This window comes from Pseudorasbora parva, chromosome 2, assembly GCF_024679245.1.
Source record: "Pseudorasbora parva isolate DD20220531a chromosome 2, ASM2467924v1, whole genome shotgun sequence".
In the NCBI taxonomy this organism is placed as follows: Eukaryota; Metazoa; Chordata; class Actinopteri; order Cypriniformes; family Gobionidae; genus Pseudorasbora; species Pseudorasbora parva.
The window spans coordinates 44,868,699-44,886,603 of record NC_090173.1 but is presented as its reverse complement, the minus strand read 5'-3'; the positions used below and the strand labels follow the sequence as shown (position 1 = coordinate 44,886,603).

General features: G+C 43.7%; 1 protein-coding gene across 1 annotated transcript in view; it reads right to left on the bottom strand.

The window, feature by feature from the left end:
* The window catches only part of notch3 (notch receptor 3), a 30,413-nt gene that overhangs the window by 7,321 nt on the left and 5,187 nt on the right, over nucleotides 1-17,905 (bottom strand). The window contains exons 3-22 of the mRNA XM_067421488.1: nucleotides 10,555-10,697; nucleotides 9,998-10,333; nucleotides 9,269-9,391; nucleotides 8,948-9,181; nucleotides 8,704-8,859; nucleotides 8,392-8,577; nucleotides 7,310-7,423; nucleotides 6,165-6,278; nucleotides 4,688-4,921; nucleotides 4,489-4,599; nucleotides 3,226-3,418; nucleotides 2,988-3,133; nucleotides 2,519-2,752; nucleotides 2,278-2,430; nucleotides 1,933-2,161; nucleotides 1,643-1,844; nucleotides 1,340-1,496; nucleotides 1,068-1,252; nucleotides 804-936; nucleotides 19-267 (exon numbers count right to left, since the gene is read on the bottom strand). Of these exons, the coding sequence (XP_067277589.1) occupies nucleotides 19-267; nucleotides 804-936; nucleotides 1,068-1,252; nucleotides 1,340-1,496; nucleotides 1,643-1,844; nucleotides 1,933-2,161; nucleotides 2,278-2,430; nucleotides 2,519-2,752; nucleotides 2,988-3,133; nucleotides 3,226-3,418; nucleotides 4,489-4,599; nucleotides 4,688-4,921; nucleotides 6,165-6,278; nucleotides 7,310-7,423; nucleotides 8,392-8,577; nucleotides 8,704-8,859; nucleotides 8,948-9,181; nucleotides 9,269-9,391; nucleotides 9,998-10,333; nucleotides 10,555-10,697 (3,632 nt within the window). The remainder of the gene's footprint in view (nucleotides 1-18; nucleotides 268-803; nucleotides 937-1,067; nucleotides 1,253-1,339; nucleotides 1,497-1,642; nucleotides 1,845-1,932; nucleotides 2,162-2,277; nucleotides 2,431-2,518; nucleotides 2,753-2,987; nucleotides 3,134-3,225; nucleotides 3,419-4,488; nucleotides 4,600-4,687; nucleotides 4,922-6,164; nucleotides 6,279-7,309; nucleotides 7,424-8,391; nucleotides 8,578-8,703; nucleotides 8,860-8,947; nucleotides 9,182-9,268; nucleotides 9,392-9,997; nucleotides 10,334-10,554; nucleotides 10,698-17,905) is intronic.

The following is a 17,905-nucleotide window of genomic DNA, read 5'->3' as shown; positions in this document are numbered from 1 at the left end:
TTTTCAAGCATCCCTCACCTGTGAAGCCTGGCTTGCACATACACTGGTAATCATTGGGTAACTGTATGCAATCCAAGCTGTTGAAGGGGTTGCAAGGGCTGGAAAGGCACTCATTGATATCTCCCTCGCAGCGTTCTCCAGTGAAGCCTGGAGGGCAGTTACACCTGTACCCACCCACCCTGTCCACACATGTGCCGTTATTTTGACACTTGGCCAGTGGCCATGAGGGAATTGCGCAGTCATCCTCATTGATCTCACAGAGGACACCTAAAAAAAAAGGTCATAATAAAACATTAGTGTGACATTTTTCTAACCTGTGTGTAACATGTTTACACTACCGTTTAAAAGATGGCAGACAGTAATGTCTTCTTTAATACGGTTTTCAACATTGATGATGATAATAAAAATAATAATAATAATAATGATATTAATAAGGAATGTTTCATAAGCAGAAAATCATTTAGTGATTTCGGAAGGATACTCTAAAGACATTCCACTTTGTATAACAGTAATAAATTACTTGAACTACAGTAAAAATGTAATATTGTGAGAAATGATTACAATGTTAAATAATTTTTCTAATACATGCAGCTTTGGTGAGCAGAACTTTTCAAAGACATAAAAAAATCTTACTACCGGTAAATCAATTTTGATGGTAGTGTACTCTGCGCATTTTTACACTACAATAAGTGAAGTGTGCACTTAAAGGGTTAGTTCACCCCAAAAATGAAAATTCTTTAAGGCTATAAAGGACTCTCTTTGATACAGGTAAGTGTTTCACCACTTTAGAATTGTTATCTTACCAAGCGTTCCTGGAGGGCAGGAACAAATGTAATGTCCCACCAGGTCAATGCAGGTTCCCCCATTCTGACACGGGTGAGACTGACACTCATTGACCTCTGTCTCACAGTTATTCCCCTCATAACCAGGCATACACTGGAGGAAAAATAGGTTAGTCCAACACTGTTCTGAAATATCTTCAGTCCTTCATATTCTGTAGTTAATTAGGCTTTGTACTAGTATGAAAGATAGTATATACTGTTTGTACCAGTGGTAAGATGACTTACATCACAGGTGAATCCTCCCGTGTAGCTCCTGCAGGTGGCACCATTGAGGCAAGGTTTGTCCTCACAGTGGTCAAACTGGGACTCGCAGTAACTGCCTGTGTAGTCTGCGGGACATTTGCAGTAGTGTGCGTAGCCAGTATTGACACAGTGTCCACCATGGTGGCAAAGCTCATCTGTCTGGAGACCTGTGTGAGAGAGAGTGTGTGGAACCGTTAACAAGGGGAAGATCACAGTGAAGTTGTATACATAAAAATTAAAAGAAATCTATATACCTCTCTGCCTGGCTGCAATTTCACAGGACACTCCTGGGATGTCACAATAACGACCTGACCAGCCACCCAAACAGTCACACGTGAAGGAGGCATCTTTCTGTCTGCAGCGACCACCATTCTTGCAGGGGTTAGAAGGCCTACACCAATCAATTGGATACTAAAAGAGAGATAAATGTATTTTAATCTGTAATTTATTTTCATTGTTTCAATTCCATCCAATTATTTATTTAATTCTAATATTTATTTTATGTAATATAAAAAAATTAAGCATGTTGATGTTACAGCATAATGTTAGACTAATACCTGACAACGGGGGCCAGTGTAACCTTTCGGACATGAGCAGCGATATGACTCCAGGGCATCTTGACATACACCTCCATTAAGGCACGGTTGAGAGTTGCACTCGTTCACTTCATACTGGCAGTAATCTCCGGTGAATCCTGAGCGGCAGGTGCATTTGAAGCCATTGATCCCATCAGTGCAGGTGCCTCCATTAAAACAGGAGCTAAAACAAAGGCAAGATGACTTGTTTATGAGCTACTTAATGGCTACGGTGTTTCTTTTATAAGCTATGAGTGACTTCATGGTCTCACCTTTCAGTGCAGTCTGGTATGTTGGTCTCACAGAAAAGGCCTGTGAAGCCTGGTTTGCAGGTACATGTGTAGCTGTTGACGTAGTCGGTGCAAGTGCCTCCGTTCTTGCAGGGGCCGCTCTGGCACTCATTCACCTCGGTAGCGCAGCGTGTCCCTGTGAAGCCTGGCAGACAGCTGCAACGATACGAGTTCACTCCATCTGTACAGGATCCTCCGTTCAGACAGGGGTCTGACAAAATTTGAGAACACCATTAGACCATGTCAACTGCGCTGAAGAAAGGCATGACTGTTTTCTTTGTAAGATCTGAAATAAAAATCTGGTTTATAATCGAAAATTGAACTCACTTGGTGAACAATCGTTGATATCAGTTTCACAGTTGGGGCCAGTGTAGCCAGCACGGCAGGAGCACATGTAGCCACCCAAAGTATTCGTACAGGTCCCGCGATTCTTACATGGGTTAGAGGTGCATTCGTTTATGTCATTGTTACACAACTGGCCTGTGGTGTGAAGGACACTCAGAGTTAAGACATGCTTCAGCAAACTCAATTCCTTTATGCTTGAATCAGAACGCGTTTAGTGACTTACCCTGCCACCCGGGTTGACAGTTACACTGGTAGCCCAGGTAGTCGGGCGTGTGAACACAGGAAGCATGGTTGGCGCAGGGGTTGGGTGAGCAAGGCATGAGCAGTTCTGCACAGGTGGGACCACTATAAGGTGGCTCACAGAGACAGGTGAAACTGGCAACTCCATCCACACAGGTGCCTTGATTGAGACACGGGCTGGAGGCGCACTCGTTGATGTTCACCTGACATAAGTTACCTGAGGGTGTGAGTGAAAGACAGCTGTCAGAATGTAGCTATTGGCAAAATCAGTGCAATTCCTAAGAACTGGAATCCCCTTATTAGAGAAACATTACACCCTTTTCAGCAGTAGAGGTTGAACATAAAATATGAGAGCACAGTCTGTTCTTCTCGGTATAACAATGTGTAATAAAATCTCTTTTAGTTGTTATTATTGTATTACGCATACTGAGCTAATGTAACGTATATCTCACCTCTAAAACCCTGCCGACACTTGCAGGTGAAACCATTGAGCTGGTCGAAACAGGTGCCTGCATTCTGGCAGGGGCTGGGTAAACAATCGTTTCGGTCTAGGTCACAGTTTTTACCCACCCATCCAGGCTCACAGTCACACCGATAGCTGCGGGAGCAATACAAACAAGAGTCACATTGAAAACAAGTCCCCATTTATTGACTTCCTGCTGGTTTTAAAGTTTGTAAATGGAGCTGTACCCATTAGGGTCATCCCTGCAGGTCCCATGCAAACATGGACTGCTGGCACACTCATCCACTTGTGAATAGCAGTATGGGTCGTGGAAGCCTTCGGGGCACTGGCAGTGGAAGCCGTTCTCATCATCTACGCAGGTCCCTCCATTGCGACAGGGATTCGACTGGCACTCATCAATCTCATCTTTACATTGAGGTCCTGAAAGGAATGGAGGTTTATAATGAGGTTAGACTAATACTTTATTTTACAGTGTCCTTGTTACATACTTTACATGCACTTACTATAGTAACAATAGTAAATTGTGCATAATTGCAAGTAACTAACCCTAACCATGTAGTGAGCACATTATTTAATATTACTCAGTACTTAAAGGGTTAGTTCACCCCAAAATTAAAATTCTGTCATTAATTACTTACCCTCATGTTGTTCGACGCCCGTAAGACCTCCGTTCATCTTCGGTTCGGAATACATATTTTTGTTGAAATCCGATGGCTCAGAGAGGCCTTCATTGACACCAATGTCATTTCCTCTCTCAAGACCCACAAAAGACGTTGTTATAAGTCCATCTCTACAGTGGTTCTACAATCATTTTATGAAGCGACAAGAATAGTTTTTGTGCCCAAGAAAAAAACAAACTAAAAAACGACTTAAATAGTGATGGCCTATTTCAAAACATATATTTCTGAAGCATCGGAGCCTAATGAATCGGCGTATCAATTCAGGATTCGGTTCACGTGTCAAACTGCCAAACTGCTGAAATCACGTGACTTTGGCGATCTGAGCCGCTGATTCGATACACTCATTCATAACGGTTCGAAGCTTTAAGGAGTGGTGTTTTGAAATAGGCCATCACTATATAAGTTGTTATTTTGTTTTGTTTTTTTGCACGCAACAATTATTCTCATTGCTTCATAAAATGATTGTAGAGCCACTGTAGTGAGATGGACTTTGTAACGACGTCTTTAGTGCCTTTATGGGTCTTGAGAGAGGAAATGACATTGGTGTCAATGAAGGCCTCTCTGAGCCATCGGATTTCAACACAAATATCTTCATTTGTGTTCCAAAAATGAACGGAGGTCTTACGGGTGTCAACGACATTAGGGTAAGTAATTATTGACAGAATTTTCATTTTTGGGTTACACAACAACAAGGACAGCTTAGAATAAAGCTTAAGCGAGGTTTCTCTTCTGTACATCCCTGAATTCGCAAACTCAAGGGGGTGTTTAAAAAGTACAAGAAAAGAGGGGGAAGATTACTCCCTGTCTCACCAGTAAAGCCAGGTTTGCAGACACATTCATAGCGGTTTATGCCATCTTTGCAGATTCCGTAGTCACAAGGGTTGCTAGCACAATCGTCAAAGTTGATTTCACAGTTGGTACCTGTGTAGGAAGCAAAAGCCTTCTTTAATATGAAACAGAAAACTGAATATTGCAAATACAGATAAATTAGTAAGACATCATCTCTCACCTGAGGTGCCATGTTGACATTGGCATATGTACTTGTTGACTAGGTCCACACATTTGCCAGCATTCTGGCAGGGGTTGCTGTGGCACTCGTTGAGCTGGTTCTCGCAGCGGTAGCCAGTGTAGCCAGGATCACAGTTACAAGTGTAACTGGCAATGCCATCTATGCAAGTGCCATGGTGGCACGGGTCAGGCTTGCAGTTATCGATGTTGCTCTCGCACAGCCTTCCCTCAAACCCTTAGGACAAAGAGGAGACTTTTAGAAAGGTGCTTTTCTGTAATCCGACATCTCAAGGGCAGAGTGTGGTGGTGAGAATGGACAAGTATCAGATTTACAGGAAATCTCTGTTGCTCTACAGGTTCCTGCATTTGTGGTTCTTGCCTGTCAATAACAATTTCCCCTCTGCAGACCATTACTGCATAAGCTAGGTGAGACGAAACTGCATTGTCCTCGTTCAGTATTTCCATATTCCTACTGTCTGCTCACGATCACTGTAGCTCACAAACTTTGAGTGATTCAATGCCCTTTATTTGTGTTTTTGTCTGGGGTGTAAATACTTCCTCGGTTTCGCTTGTACTCTTTATTCTTTTTATCCAGCACCCCCTTGACTGCCCCCCTGCTTTTTTGGTCTGAAAATGTCTCTCGTCTCGATCCGTTTTTTCTCTCTTTTCTGTCTGCTACCTCCGTTTCCTTCTTTCTCTCGTGAAAGGTTCTACAGTTTGGAGTCTCTGTTCCCGTGGTTTCCATGCCTACAGGCTGTCAAGGCAGCAGCCTTGTGAGGAGCAGGGCAGGGCTGGGCTGCGGCAGTGAGAGAGAAAGTGAGGGAGCCCTTCACAGGCCTCACAGACCTGCTTTTGTCCCCTCGAGTAGCAGGACAATACCCTGCGTCCCAGCTAACGGGACAGCTCAGCAGAGGGGAACTGGAGCACGGAGAATACCAAACAGCGGGCTGTTTCAGACAATACACAAACTCCACGTCTGTGGTTTCTAAAAGCCAAGAGACACATGCAGCATGTACTGTATCTTTAGCCTAAAACATTCAGATACAAGCTCATGCTAATTTGTTGGACAAATCAAACCAGAAAACAGCCATTCCTACAGGCACAACTATGTGAAAGTAATTGCTGGGAGCTTTGGTTGTGCCATACGTCGCTGTGTGGGTATGCATTGTGGGTTACAGATGAACAGATGTCGGGGTGATGACCGAGCATAACCCCCAACGTCAGCAGCTGCTGGCCTTGGTGACCCTGTGACATTGGGGTCTGCAGGGCAGGGGTGGGGTTTTTGGAGCTTTTCGTCAGTATGCCCGGCAGTACGATCACAGAAACATGAAGTAAAAGCATTTGACCCTGAGATCACTTCAGGCAGGTGTATGAATGTAGTCAGCAATGATGATTTTGACTTTGAACCCTGAAGGGATCCACAAAATTCTTGCACAGCAAGCACACACAATCATACACGTCTTCATTTAGCAGCTTACCTTCAGCGCAGCGGCATTCATACCCATTGGGCCGGTCAATGCACTTGGCTCCATTTTGGCAGGGAGTGCTGGCGCACTCATCAATGTCGATCTGACACATGGTGCCAGTAAACCCTGGGACAGGCAAACATAGAGGTTATAGGTCAGTCTGAGGCAGCAGAGGTGAGTTCTACACACTGATCGGGTCATTAGGTTCAGCTTTGGGGGCAGTAGAGCTCGGTCTAGTGGTAGATCTCTGCACCTTGGCTTATTCAAAGGAGATTTGCCCAGAACTTTATGATCTCAGTGGTCTGTATCATCAATACCATTTGCTCTGTGGCTTAAAGGTTTTTATTTATTTATTTTTTATCAGTCATATTCTAGAGTTGATCTGTGCATTATAGTATTATAGTTTGAATATTAACTGGCCTTTATACATTTTTTGTTGCTATTTTTAATTTTAAGTTTTTGCACATTTTTGCAGTGATTGCAAATAAGTTATCTGGAAAATGTATGCGGGGGCAGAAGGTTTTAAACACTGACTAATATCACTTGTCTGGGAAAACCTTCTAGCAAGTATGAAAAAAATGTCAGGGGCCCCACAGAAATGTTCATTTCTGCATCTTTAGAGGGTGTTGTGTTGATTAACAGTGTTATGATGGGATCTATGTTGATGCCTAGGGCAGAAGGTTAGAAGGGGGAGATGCTAGAATTGTTTTCTTCAAGGCCAGTGGCCCTCCCCCTTTACTTGCACAAACGCTACCGGCTCAATAGCTAAATGGGGGGTGCGGGGTTGTCTGCCCCAGATGTAAATTGCAGACATGGAAAAGAATCTCATTAGCAGGGCTGCTGTTCCCCCCACCACCTCTATGCAGAGAGAGACGGGTGAGACTGCTGTCCCTTCTCTTTGGACAAGTTGGGAAGAGGAGGAGAGGGGGGTGCTTGTGTAGAGGGGCCACAATGGTGTCTTTGTTTGGGCACGCAGTTGCATATCGCTAAAGACTGCACTCTAACGAGTAATTACGCAAAAACTATCAGGCTAGGGGGCAAAGCTGGGTTTAGCCTGATATTACATGAAACGAGATTGTATATTAAGTGACCACACAAGTACATTTTGCATACATACTGTTGAGCTGGTAATTCTAGGAAAATTATATGTTTCGTACCTGGCTGGCAGGTGCAGGTGAAGCCATTAACCATGTCTCTGCAGATGCCGTCGTTTACACAGGGGTTGCTCTCACATTCATCAACGTCCACTTCGCAGTATTTCCCTTGATAGCCTGATAGAGAGACAATCAGAGTGAAACAGAGTTCTTACCCGCAATGCACCTTAGACAGATCTCAGACATTCGTTTCTCACAACACTGGGGCCCACAGACACACTGAGATGTTCTGCGACACTGCACCCTACAGCAAGTTCATGTCTCTGAGGAAATGGAGAATTGCTCCGTCTATGCAAACTGAGGCCCCTGCTTTGACTAGAAGCATCACACCCTACTGTCCGCAGGATGCCCTGTGGTCATCTCTCCATTGAGAACACACATGTTCTATAATCAGCAGAGGGCTGCTCTTGTGTGTCGCCCCATTCAGGTGAAACAGAGTGTGGGCCGGGGCCAGAGCACCGACGGCGGCATGGAATCAGAAAGAATTGGCCCCTCCACGTGAGCCAGGGCCAAGTTGCCGATGATAAGGAGGGTGGGGAAGAAGAGGTGTCTGTGAAAATGAAAGGGGTACGAGCAGAGGTGGGGGGGAGGGGACGAGAGTGCTGGGAAAAAGTTTGCTCTCTCTCTATGTGCGAAGGGCGAGGAACGGAGCACAGAGGGGCCCCATTGTTCCACTCCATTCCCACCACTCAAGATCTCATTATAATTCACTGCACACTCCTCCCCCTCTCTCCCAGATTGCCCAATACACCCCGCTCCCAGCGCCGATTTGTATAGTTCCCCAAAAATCCTAAAGATGCATGTAGTGCAGGGTACACGTTTTTACCGAACGTGTGTGCTGAAGACTTAAAGCCAACAGTGATCTGAGGTTTCTCTGACTTACCCATGTGGAAGGAGTTCTTCTATTTAAATTGAATTACCTCTCCCCAAAACGACCACAACGTTATTACATAACAAACCCTCCTCTTCTGAACTTTGCATGTTTTCCACAGTTGGTCTATATATTCATATAGTCTGGAAGTCCACATTGATCGGAAGTAGATTTAACATGTTTGTGTAAGCTAAGGTCAAGTGCACTGACATACCGGGCATACAGATGCATGTGAACTCGCCGATGCGGTCCAGGCAGGTGGCGTCGTTTTGGCAGGGCATGGACAGGCACTCATTGATATCAATCTCACAGCGAGGGCCCGTGTAGCCCCGTCCACACTGGCACTGGAACGAACCCTCCGTATTTACACACTTCCCAAAATGCTCGCAGGGGTTGGCACCTGGCACGAGAGAGAGCGAGACAGAGGAGTCAGTTAAAATTGACTCTCTGCTGAGAGAGACAAAGATGAAGGAGAGGCAGAAAGAATCAACAAGAGATGGAGCCATACGCAATGTTGTAAATTTACCAATAGAACACTCATCCATGTCTTGGTTGCAGGCTCCGCCAACAAAGCCAGCAGGGCAGGTGCAGATGGCACGGCCATTCAGAGGGTTAGTGTCACACACGGCCCCCTCATTACAGGGATTGCTGACACAAGCATCATCCAGATGACAGAGCAGACCTGTAGGGACATTAGAATGTCACTAATTGGACTCTGAGGACAACGGACAAGACCTAAAAATAAGGATGGATGATAAAGACAGTCATACCAGTTTTGCCGACCGGGCACTCGCAGAAAAAGGAGGCCACGCGGTCATGACACGTGGCGCCATTGAAGCAGACAGCTGTGGCACAGTCGTCAATGTTCTCACTGCAGTCATCCCCAGTCCAGCCATTGACGCATACACAGGTGTGCCCTCCAATGGTGTTGAAGCATGTACCACCATTGTGACAAGCATTGGGCTGCATGAGACACTCGTTGACATCCTCAGCACAATACTGACCTAAGGACAGAATGACAAATGTCAAGTTATTTGAAGTTAATTTAACTTGAAAATTAACAGTAAACATGGAAAAAAGTGTATATTTACCTGTCCACTCAGGTAGACACTGACAATTGTATGTGTTGACACCGTCTACACAGATCCCACCATTCATGCACTTGTGTCCAGGGCAGTCGTCCACATTCTCCTCGCAGTTGTGTCCCCTGAAGCCTGGGTGGAGAAATGAAATATGACACAGGAAGCGGGGGTGGGGGCTAAATGTGGGAAGAGTAATGCCTGATCCATTCCTCACTTCCCTAACACACCTAATAACGTTCACTTAATCCTGCTCCACAGCCATTCATAAATTGATGAACAAAGTAAAGTGAGCAGTAAAAAGGTTCAGTGGGTGTTGAGTGTTTACATATTCTCACGGCTGTTCCCACAGCGGCAAAGCCAGGACCTGACGGAGCTCTGCTCTAGAGGGCCATACTCCCTGTCGTGTTTGCTTGTTTTATAATCTCTCACGGTTTCAATGACTTCCTCTCTGGCGAGCGACATTTCCTGCTTGCTCCCCAGAGGGGTAATAAAGCAAATTCCTGCCCAGCAGCCCACTTGCTTTCCCTCTTCCACGCTTCGACTGTCTTGCTCACTCTCTTTCTCTTTTGTATCTTTCTCTCACTCACTCGGAGCTATTTATAGCAAGCATGAGGTATCACTGCCTGGAAAGTCCAGATCTTCGGGAAACCCCGAATCCAAGGGATGGGCGTGAGTATGGGAATGTGATAATGGGTACGTGTGTACATGAATGCATGCATGCTCTCTGTCTGTTTGTACCTGGCAAGCAAGCACATTCGTAGGTGTGGTCACCGGTCTGATGGCAGGTGCCCCCGTTGAGACACTGTGAAGGGGCGCAGGGCTGGGTGGGCACCTCGCATGTGCGCCCGCTGAACCCAGCAAGGCACTCGCAACGGAACGAGCCATGCGTGTTCATGCAGATGCCACCGTTGAGGCATTTGCCGGGTTTGCGGCACTCATCAATGTCATTGCGACAGTTTTTTCCCTGATACCCAGGTGGGCACGAGCAGTTGTAGTGATTATTCCAATTAGCACAACGAGCACCATTGGCACAGGGATTTGTGGCACAGGCATCAATCAGGGAACAATCCTGACCTGCAGACACAAGCAACATCATTCACAAACAGCCCTATATTTCCCACAAACTATAATATAACTATAATTATTATTTTCTTCTTTGCTTTGCTTATTGCACTTAGCACTTTATTGTGAAGCACTTTGGTGTGGCTCAGCCATCTGTAAATGTGCTATAGAAATAAATTTGACTTTGACTTTGACAAACTGTACCATGATGACAAAGACACAGTCAAGCTTACCTCTAAAACCTCGCTGGCACACACAGGTGTACTGTGGGATTCCATTTGCAACTTGGCTTTTGCAAGCTGCTCCATTTAGACAAGGCGAGCGGTGACAGGGGTCCAGATGCTGACAGAGCAAACCAATATAACCAGGCCGACATCTGTCAAGGGGCACAAATTTAGAACATGAGCACCTGAGTATAAAAGCATTTCAGTGGGACATCAGAAACATTTATCAACAGCCTATGTCCAGTATCTCACCAAACTCAAGCACAGAACATCAAAATAGTAAATATACTAAGCTTATTATAAATCAAGGTTAGGGAGCAGGTGAGTATCCACACGCACGCATGCACACACGTTCCCATGTTTTATGGGAAATGTCCATAGACATAATATTTTTTAATACTATACAAACTGTATATTCCAAACGTTTGTTTTTGTGAAATGTGGGGACATTCCATAGTCGTAATGGTTTTTCTACTGTACAAATCTTATTTTCTATCCCCCTACACTGCCACTAAATCTATTAATCACAGGAAACATTCTGCATTTTTACTTTCTCAAAAAACAACAACACAAAAAACACCAAAAAAAAATTCATTATGTTTGATTTATAAGTCTTTTGAAAATGGGGACATGGATAATCTCCTTATTTTTCACCCTCTCCTTGTAATACCTATGTCATTATACACATTTGTGTTCTAATATTTAACAAAAAGAAGCAAAAACACACACACACGCATACACACACACTATCCACAAGATGTTGGATATATGTCTGTCTTGACTGTAACAACAGAGCACACTTTGCACATTCTCTGGTATTCTAATAGAGAAAGCATGCTTCTCTCCATGACAGTTTGCGTTCCAGGATCATTGCTGATTTTCCCATTTCTTCGCTGCATTCAATAGTAAAGTACGGCTGTGAATCACGAAACTATCTGTGCTCACCCATGAGACCTTGCAAACTGCATACAGTGTTCTATGCATTACCTCACAATGGAGACCACTCAAAAGACAGGAGACAACAAACCATAGGTATGATATGGTGGTAAGGTCACTTTGTGACGGTTGAATACAGTTCTTTCTGCTCTAATTCTATGCTTTTCAGGGAAGGGAAGTTATCTTGATGGACAACTGGAGTGGGACCTGAAACTGAACAGGTAAGATAACATAAACAACTTTTTCTTAAAAAAGGCCGCCCTCTCATGGGCTCTGTGGCCTTTGGTAAGCTAGACTTGAGAAGCCAGTGTGTGTTGAGTAACCCTACACCCACACAGGGAGCCCCGCCACAGGATGAACTCCCACATCAAAAAGACCGTTTGAAGCTGATGACAAGCACTGGGATGGTCTGTTCTCTCTGTGTCCCCCCTCAGGCCCTCTCTCTCTTTTCACTGTAAAACAACCCCTGGGCAGAGACAACAATGGCTTTTCCTCCTCTTTCTGTTACAGGATGACCACTTTTTACACTGAGCTATCTGTCTCTTTGTTGTTTTGCCTCTTTTGTGGCTGGCTTCTCTTCCCCCACACAAACTGAAGCGGTTTCTCTCTGACCTTGGAGAGGGGCTTCAAACAAGGACTTGGCATATAGGGGGTGCTGTTTTAGACTTCTGCTGGACCACAGAGAGAGCCTGCTAGCTTTTATGATCTATACTTTCCATTCAGCCATTTCCTCAGAATTAGAGATAATTCAAACTCTGGTGACAACTGTTTTTCTACCCAGCAATACGATAGAGGATGACTCCAAAGTCTTCTGTTGTATGGAGGACAAACCTAAAGTTTCATATGGGAGTAGTAAAATATTCTGGAAATGGAACCAAAAAGCAGACATAAGGGAGCCAAGATTAAGTTTATGGTATTAAGTTGCTGGCATTGAGAATCCCAAGTCTTATGATTAACGATACTTATGTCTGATACTGAACAGGACCTGTTATGTTAAGATTAATTCGAATCTTGATGGTGTAGAGGCATATTGCTTTGTTCATTGGTGATGACTGCTTAATAATAGTACTGTTGACTTAACAACACAAGCGTGTATTTGCCGGCCATGGTTGGTTGTTTTTAATCATAAAGTCTGAGAATTTGAATTAAAAGAGGTCAACTGGACCAAGCAGAACACAATTAATCATGTCTGTTATTACTATTTTTCCAATTCAACCAGCAACAACTCATTCAGAGTTTTTTCTTGACTCCAAATGCAAAACGAGGAAAGATCAGCAATAAGAAAGGAAGAATTCTTCATGAATACCCAGGGCTACTGCATGTCCCGAAGCCCCAATGAAGCACACTGCTTTTCCCTATGAACCCTTCACATGCTGGGAGGTCAAATGTCAGAGGTCAGCAGTCTTATTGTGATGATAATGTCAGGCAGTGTAGTGGGGGGCGGGGCGGGGGTGTCTGTTAGGGAGAGAATGTCTTTTGGAGGGTGGGATGGGGGAAGAGTCCGGTACGGAGAGTCATGTCCTGTCATATTTCCTGTAATCCCTCGTCTCCTGCTCTGAAAACACTCACACTCTTTCTGAATCCCAGATCTCTGTTGCTGTGGCAACCTCACAGACGACCGAGCAAGCCTGACACCCCACCAATCACCCCCTACCCTTCATCCCCTTGGCTATTTGTCATGGCTTGGCTGGGTTTATTTAGAGGCAAATTAACTATGTCTGGAATCTTGGGGGTCACGGAAAAAATGAAACTGGGAGTTGTGGCACAAAAAGAGTTTTGAGGAGACAGGGGAGGAGACCCGCATCAAGGTTCAACTAGCATGCAGTCTGACATTCAAGCCCTTATAAAAATTGCCATTCTGTTCGATAGGCCTTTTAAGGAATGCCGAGACACAGCCTGAGACAGCCTGCTTTACAACCTGTTGTTTCCCTGTCTTTGGCCTAGGAAACAGTTGATGTAAATGTACAGAGTGAATGAATACATGTGTACATGGGCAGTGAGGAATTTAGGAATTTACCCCAGGCGGGTTAGATTCTGGGGTATATCTTCTACCTCTGCAATTTTTACATGCATATTTTGTTGCAAAAAAAAGAAAGAAAGAAGTGTGGTCAGTAAATGGTTAAACAAAAAAGAAACGTTTTGGACAGATTACAACTGAGGAACTGCTTTTGGGATTTCAAAGAGTTACTAGACTATGAGGAATTGTGGATGTGTTGACAAGAGCTATTTCCACACACAAAGAGAGGGAGCCTCTGGCCTTACAAAACATGATAACATGCATGTGTGTGAGTTCTGGAACGCATCCCCTCTTTGTGTGTGTACCCGTGCTGGAGCTTCATACTTACTGGATTGTGAAAACCTGGGTGAAAGTGTGTGAGAATGTGTAGATATTGGTCAAGTAGCAGCGGGGGAGGTTAAAATATTTGTCCTCACAAGGTGAGTTGCAGCCAAAACACACATTCTTTTGTCTAGGCCTTGGCTGTGCCTATCATTCGTCCAAAAACAGCCAAGAGCACTATCAGAGCTTTCAGAGTGAAAAATAACTCATTGTAAAGGGCCTTCAACCCTGGCAGGAACTCAACTGTGAGTGAGAATGTTCTGCAGAGAAGATTTTGGACGAATGGAAATTGGCCGTTTTTGCTTTTAGACAGGTGTGGGATGTTACTCAGAATGACCATTGAGTCAAATTTACTAAGAGTTGAGCCCTGGCCCCTAAGGAATAGAGTGGACAAGGGTGAGATAGGAAGAGGGCAGAAACAGTAATCCTCCAATGTCACAACACCACTGATGGCTCACGCCAGCTGCAAATAGTACCAAACAACTGTTCACATCTGTCAGCACTGCTTTGGCTTTCTGCCTTCTCTCTGCTTCTTTAAGGGATTACAGTAAAAACAATGGCACTATTCTGTATGTGAATCTCCAAACAGATGTGCACAAACAAACAAACAAACAAACAAACACACACACACACACACACACACACACACACACACACACACACACACACACACACACACACACACACACACACACACACACACACACACACACACACACACACACACACACACACACATGCAGGGAGTTAGATCACATGCACAAGTAGTACAGCAACACACTCACAGCATATATTCGCTGATAATGTTGGAAGCAGGTTAATAAAGCAGTTGGACAGGTTGACAATTAAGCAATGACTTTCAACTGAGAGAAAGAAGAAAACTCAGTGCACTGATGCAGTCAAACACCACCATAAATACATCACATGCACACTCAAACACGTTGTGTGACTTACGAACGATTTCCTCTCCTAGGACGCTGAGAAACCACAAGACATATCATACTGAGAAAACAATGGACAGGACTTTATTCATATACATAGTATAGGTGTGACTATGGACCATATCAAAAGCATTACATGGGACCTAACAGCCTTTTGGACTCTCAAGGACTTGTGTAATGTATATGCATGTACACAGGGGCTTTTTGGATGCTGCCGGAAAGATTTATGTGTGTGAAGCTCGTCATCTCCGCTTGCTTTTGAAACTCAATGCCGTTTTTCCTGATCTCTGGGTCATTGTGGCACCGTCACCTGACACTATTCTCTTTAGCACAATACCATACAATCATCTAGCATTCTAAGGTCACAACACCTGTAGAAGAGAAGCACAAACACACCACGTCTTTCTGAAAGTGCTTCATCTGGTCAGTCATGGTCCAGGAGGCACCAAGCACGAGAATTCCGAAAAGGATTCCAATCTCCCGGTAACTTGAAGACATCCTTCCAACACAGAGATGAAAGACAATAACCATGCATTTCCCACGGCCAACTCTTTCCATAGTAGGAAGTCTGTTGAGTGTAGGTCACCTGCTATTAATGTCGCTGAAACTAAACCTGGTTTTGTTTGCTTTGAAAACTGAAGTTTTGAAGCAACTTTCAGGGTATCAAAATTCCAAAAGTCCCCTGAAAAATGTCTGTGGCTGGGTTTGGCATATAGCTGCTCCATTCCTTTGTAAAGAGCCCGTACTGACACCACACTGCCAACTAGAGCTTGTTCACCCTCCCCCAACTGCCCCCTCACAGCTCCCCGTCTTCTCAAAGAGGAACCAAAGTGGGGGTAGGGGAGCATTTTGTGGGCCAAATAAAAGAGCTAAAGTAGTCAGAACCCTATTGTTTGGGGACGGGGGAGCAGTGGCCCAAACAGCCAGGCTTTCAGGCCTGTGCTCAAACGAACCAACAGGCCTCTGCTGTAGCCTGGCAACAGTAACCCATGGCTGAGGAGAGAACTGAAAGGGTGGGGGTTTGTGAGGGCAGAACTTTCACAGGAACTGAACCTTCCATATAAAATTTCTATTAAATCACTTAAAGTAGAGTAAAAAAAAAAAAAAAAATGAAATCAGAATTGTGCCTACAGCACATGAAAAGGGTTTTTGAGAATATGGTTGTAGACAGGCTCTCATGTGGATCATATGGATTTTAACAAATATAAACTTTCCAACCAGAAACACCTGTGGAAATATGTAGACTGGTAGATATGTAGAGAGATAGCGATGTTTTTTGTCTTCCTTTGGTAACCCATTGTCCTGCTGTGTTAAATTGGCCACATATTTATTAATCTGTGGGATTACTATAACACTGGAATTATATTATAACTGTGTTATTATAAATAATATTATATTATAAAAAGTGGACTAAAAAGGTCCGTCAAGACTCCTAGCTAAAGCCTTACCACAGATCTTATCAAATTATAAATTCACACAAACATCATATATGATGCTTTCGAAAAACATATGTATATAGAAATGTATGTCAATGCTCACAAAGCCCCCAGAATTTCTGGTATTGCTAACAAGCCAACCACAACCACAGTGCATGCACCCCAGACTCAAAGTCTTCCAAAGCATTCTTCACTATACTTCACCACAAAACCCCACCCCAGCACCTAAAATGATCCAGATATCTTGGAACTCAAAGAGGAACATGCTTTTCTTACTGATTCTGCAGATCTGAAGACTATTGGTAATGCGTTTTTACACTGACATGATCCAAGAATCTGAGAAAACTAGAAATGGAAGACATTTTGCTTTCCACAACCGTGAAATAAAACAACATATCTTCAAAATAAAATTTATCGATAACCTGGTGTGTCCTGCAGTATGCATTAAGCAATCTAACTTGGACATTTTACAATCCCCCATTTTGTGGCATGAAGTACATTCTGTAAAATGCTGCCAACTACTCTACTCTATCTCATAAAAATCACAAAATATGCAGAAAGTCAGAATAAAAACTCCAAATTCATCTCTATATCATATTTAGAAACACTTTGGAAAGCTTTAATGCGGCTGTGATCAGAAAACAGCTTCAAAGAGTCTGATAAAAGTGGAAGGCACTCAGGTAGAGGCCAAAGAATGCCTCTTATCTCCAACTCTGTCCCCCATAAACTTCCCAGATCCTTGGTCTTATCTTCCCCATTATCAATAAACAGACAAACAAACTACAGCTTTCCTCCTTAGATTATCAGCTATGCCTACTCCTGCATTACATTATGTGAGAGTATGATCATTTCAGATGGGATTAATTCAATAAAAGTGATTAGCAAATGTTTGAATCAAGAATTTATAGGTGGTTAAAGTAGATTTGTCTCTCTGGACCCCTGTAGATGAGCCACACTCAACACGAAACATATCTAAAGGATCAAATAAGAAGTTAGAAAAAGAGAGAGGGCAAGAGCATATCATAAGCTCTCCTCAGCGGTCTTGATAGGCAGGATGTGAGTAAAGTAGAGGGGTCAGGAGTCAGCACTTCCTGTGACAGGGCCTGGGAACCAGGACTCCCTGCTTGTGCCATCAAACCATATAGACCTTAGTCACTTCATTCACCCTACTGTCAAACTCAATTACACTCTAAACCGATCAAATCAGTAGGGTTCTCTTCTCAATCTGCTTACTATCAAGAGGATGTCTCAATCAATTCAGCAAATGTCCATTACGTTTTGCTCAAAACATTCCTTGAATATTCTGTATCCTGGATAGACTAGAGGTAACAGCAGCAATGAATGTAGTGGCAGCAGAGCAGGAATTTTACAAAGCATTCCACACTAATCCACATTATATTAAGGGAAAGTACTCTATCTCTCAAGAGCTAAACTCAATATAAACAAACAGTGCTCCAGCCTTTATGATATGAACAAAATTATCCATATAAAAGCATATTTAAGTAAATCAATAGAGGCCTTCAATATCAACTTATTAACTTGTTAATTATTTCCTTTGGTAAGGGCACCTTTAATTATTTTAAGTAAATAAACTACAGTTGTTAGTCCGTAGAAAGCCAGCAGAGCCTGCTTCATGTCTAACTATCCTCATACATCATTTCTTAAGAGGCAGAGAGCTTCCATGGGTCAGTAAAACGCAACACTTACAA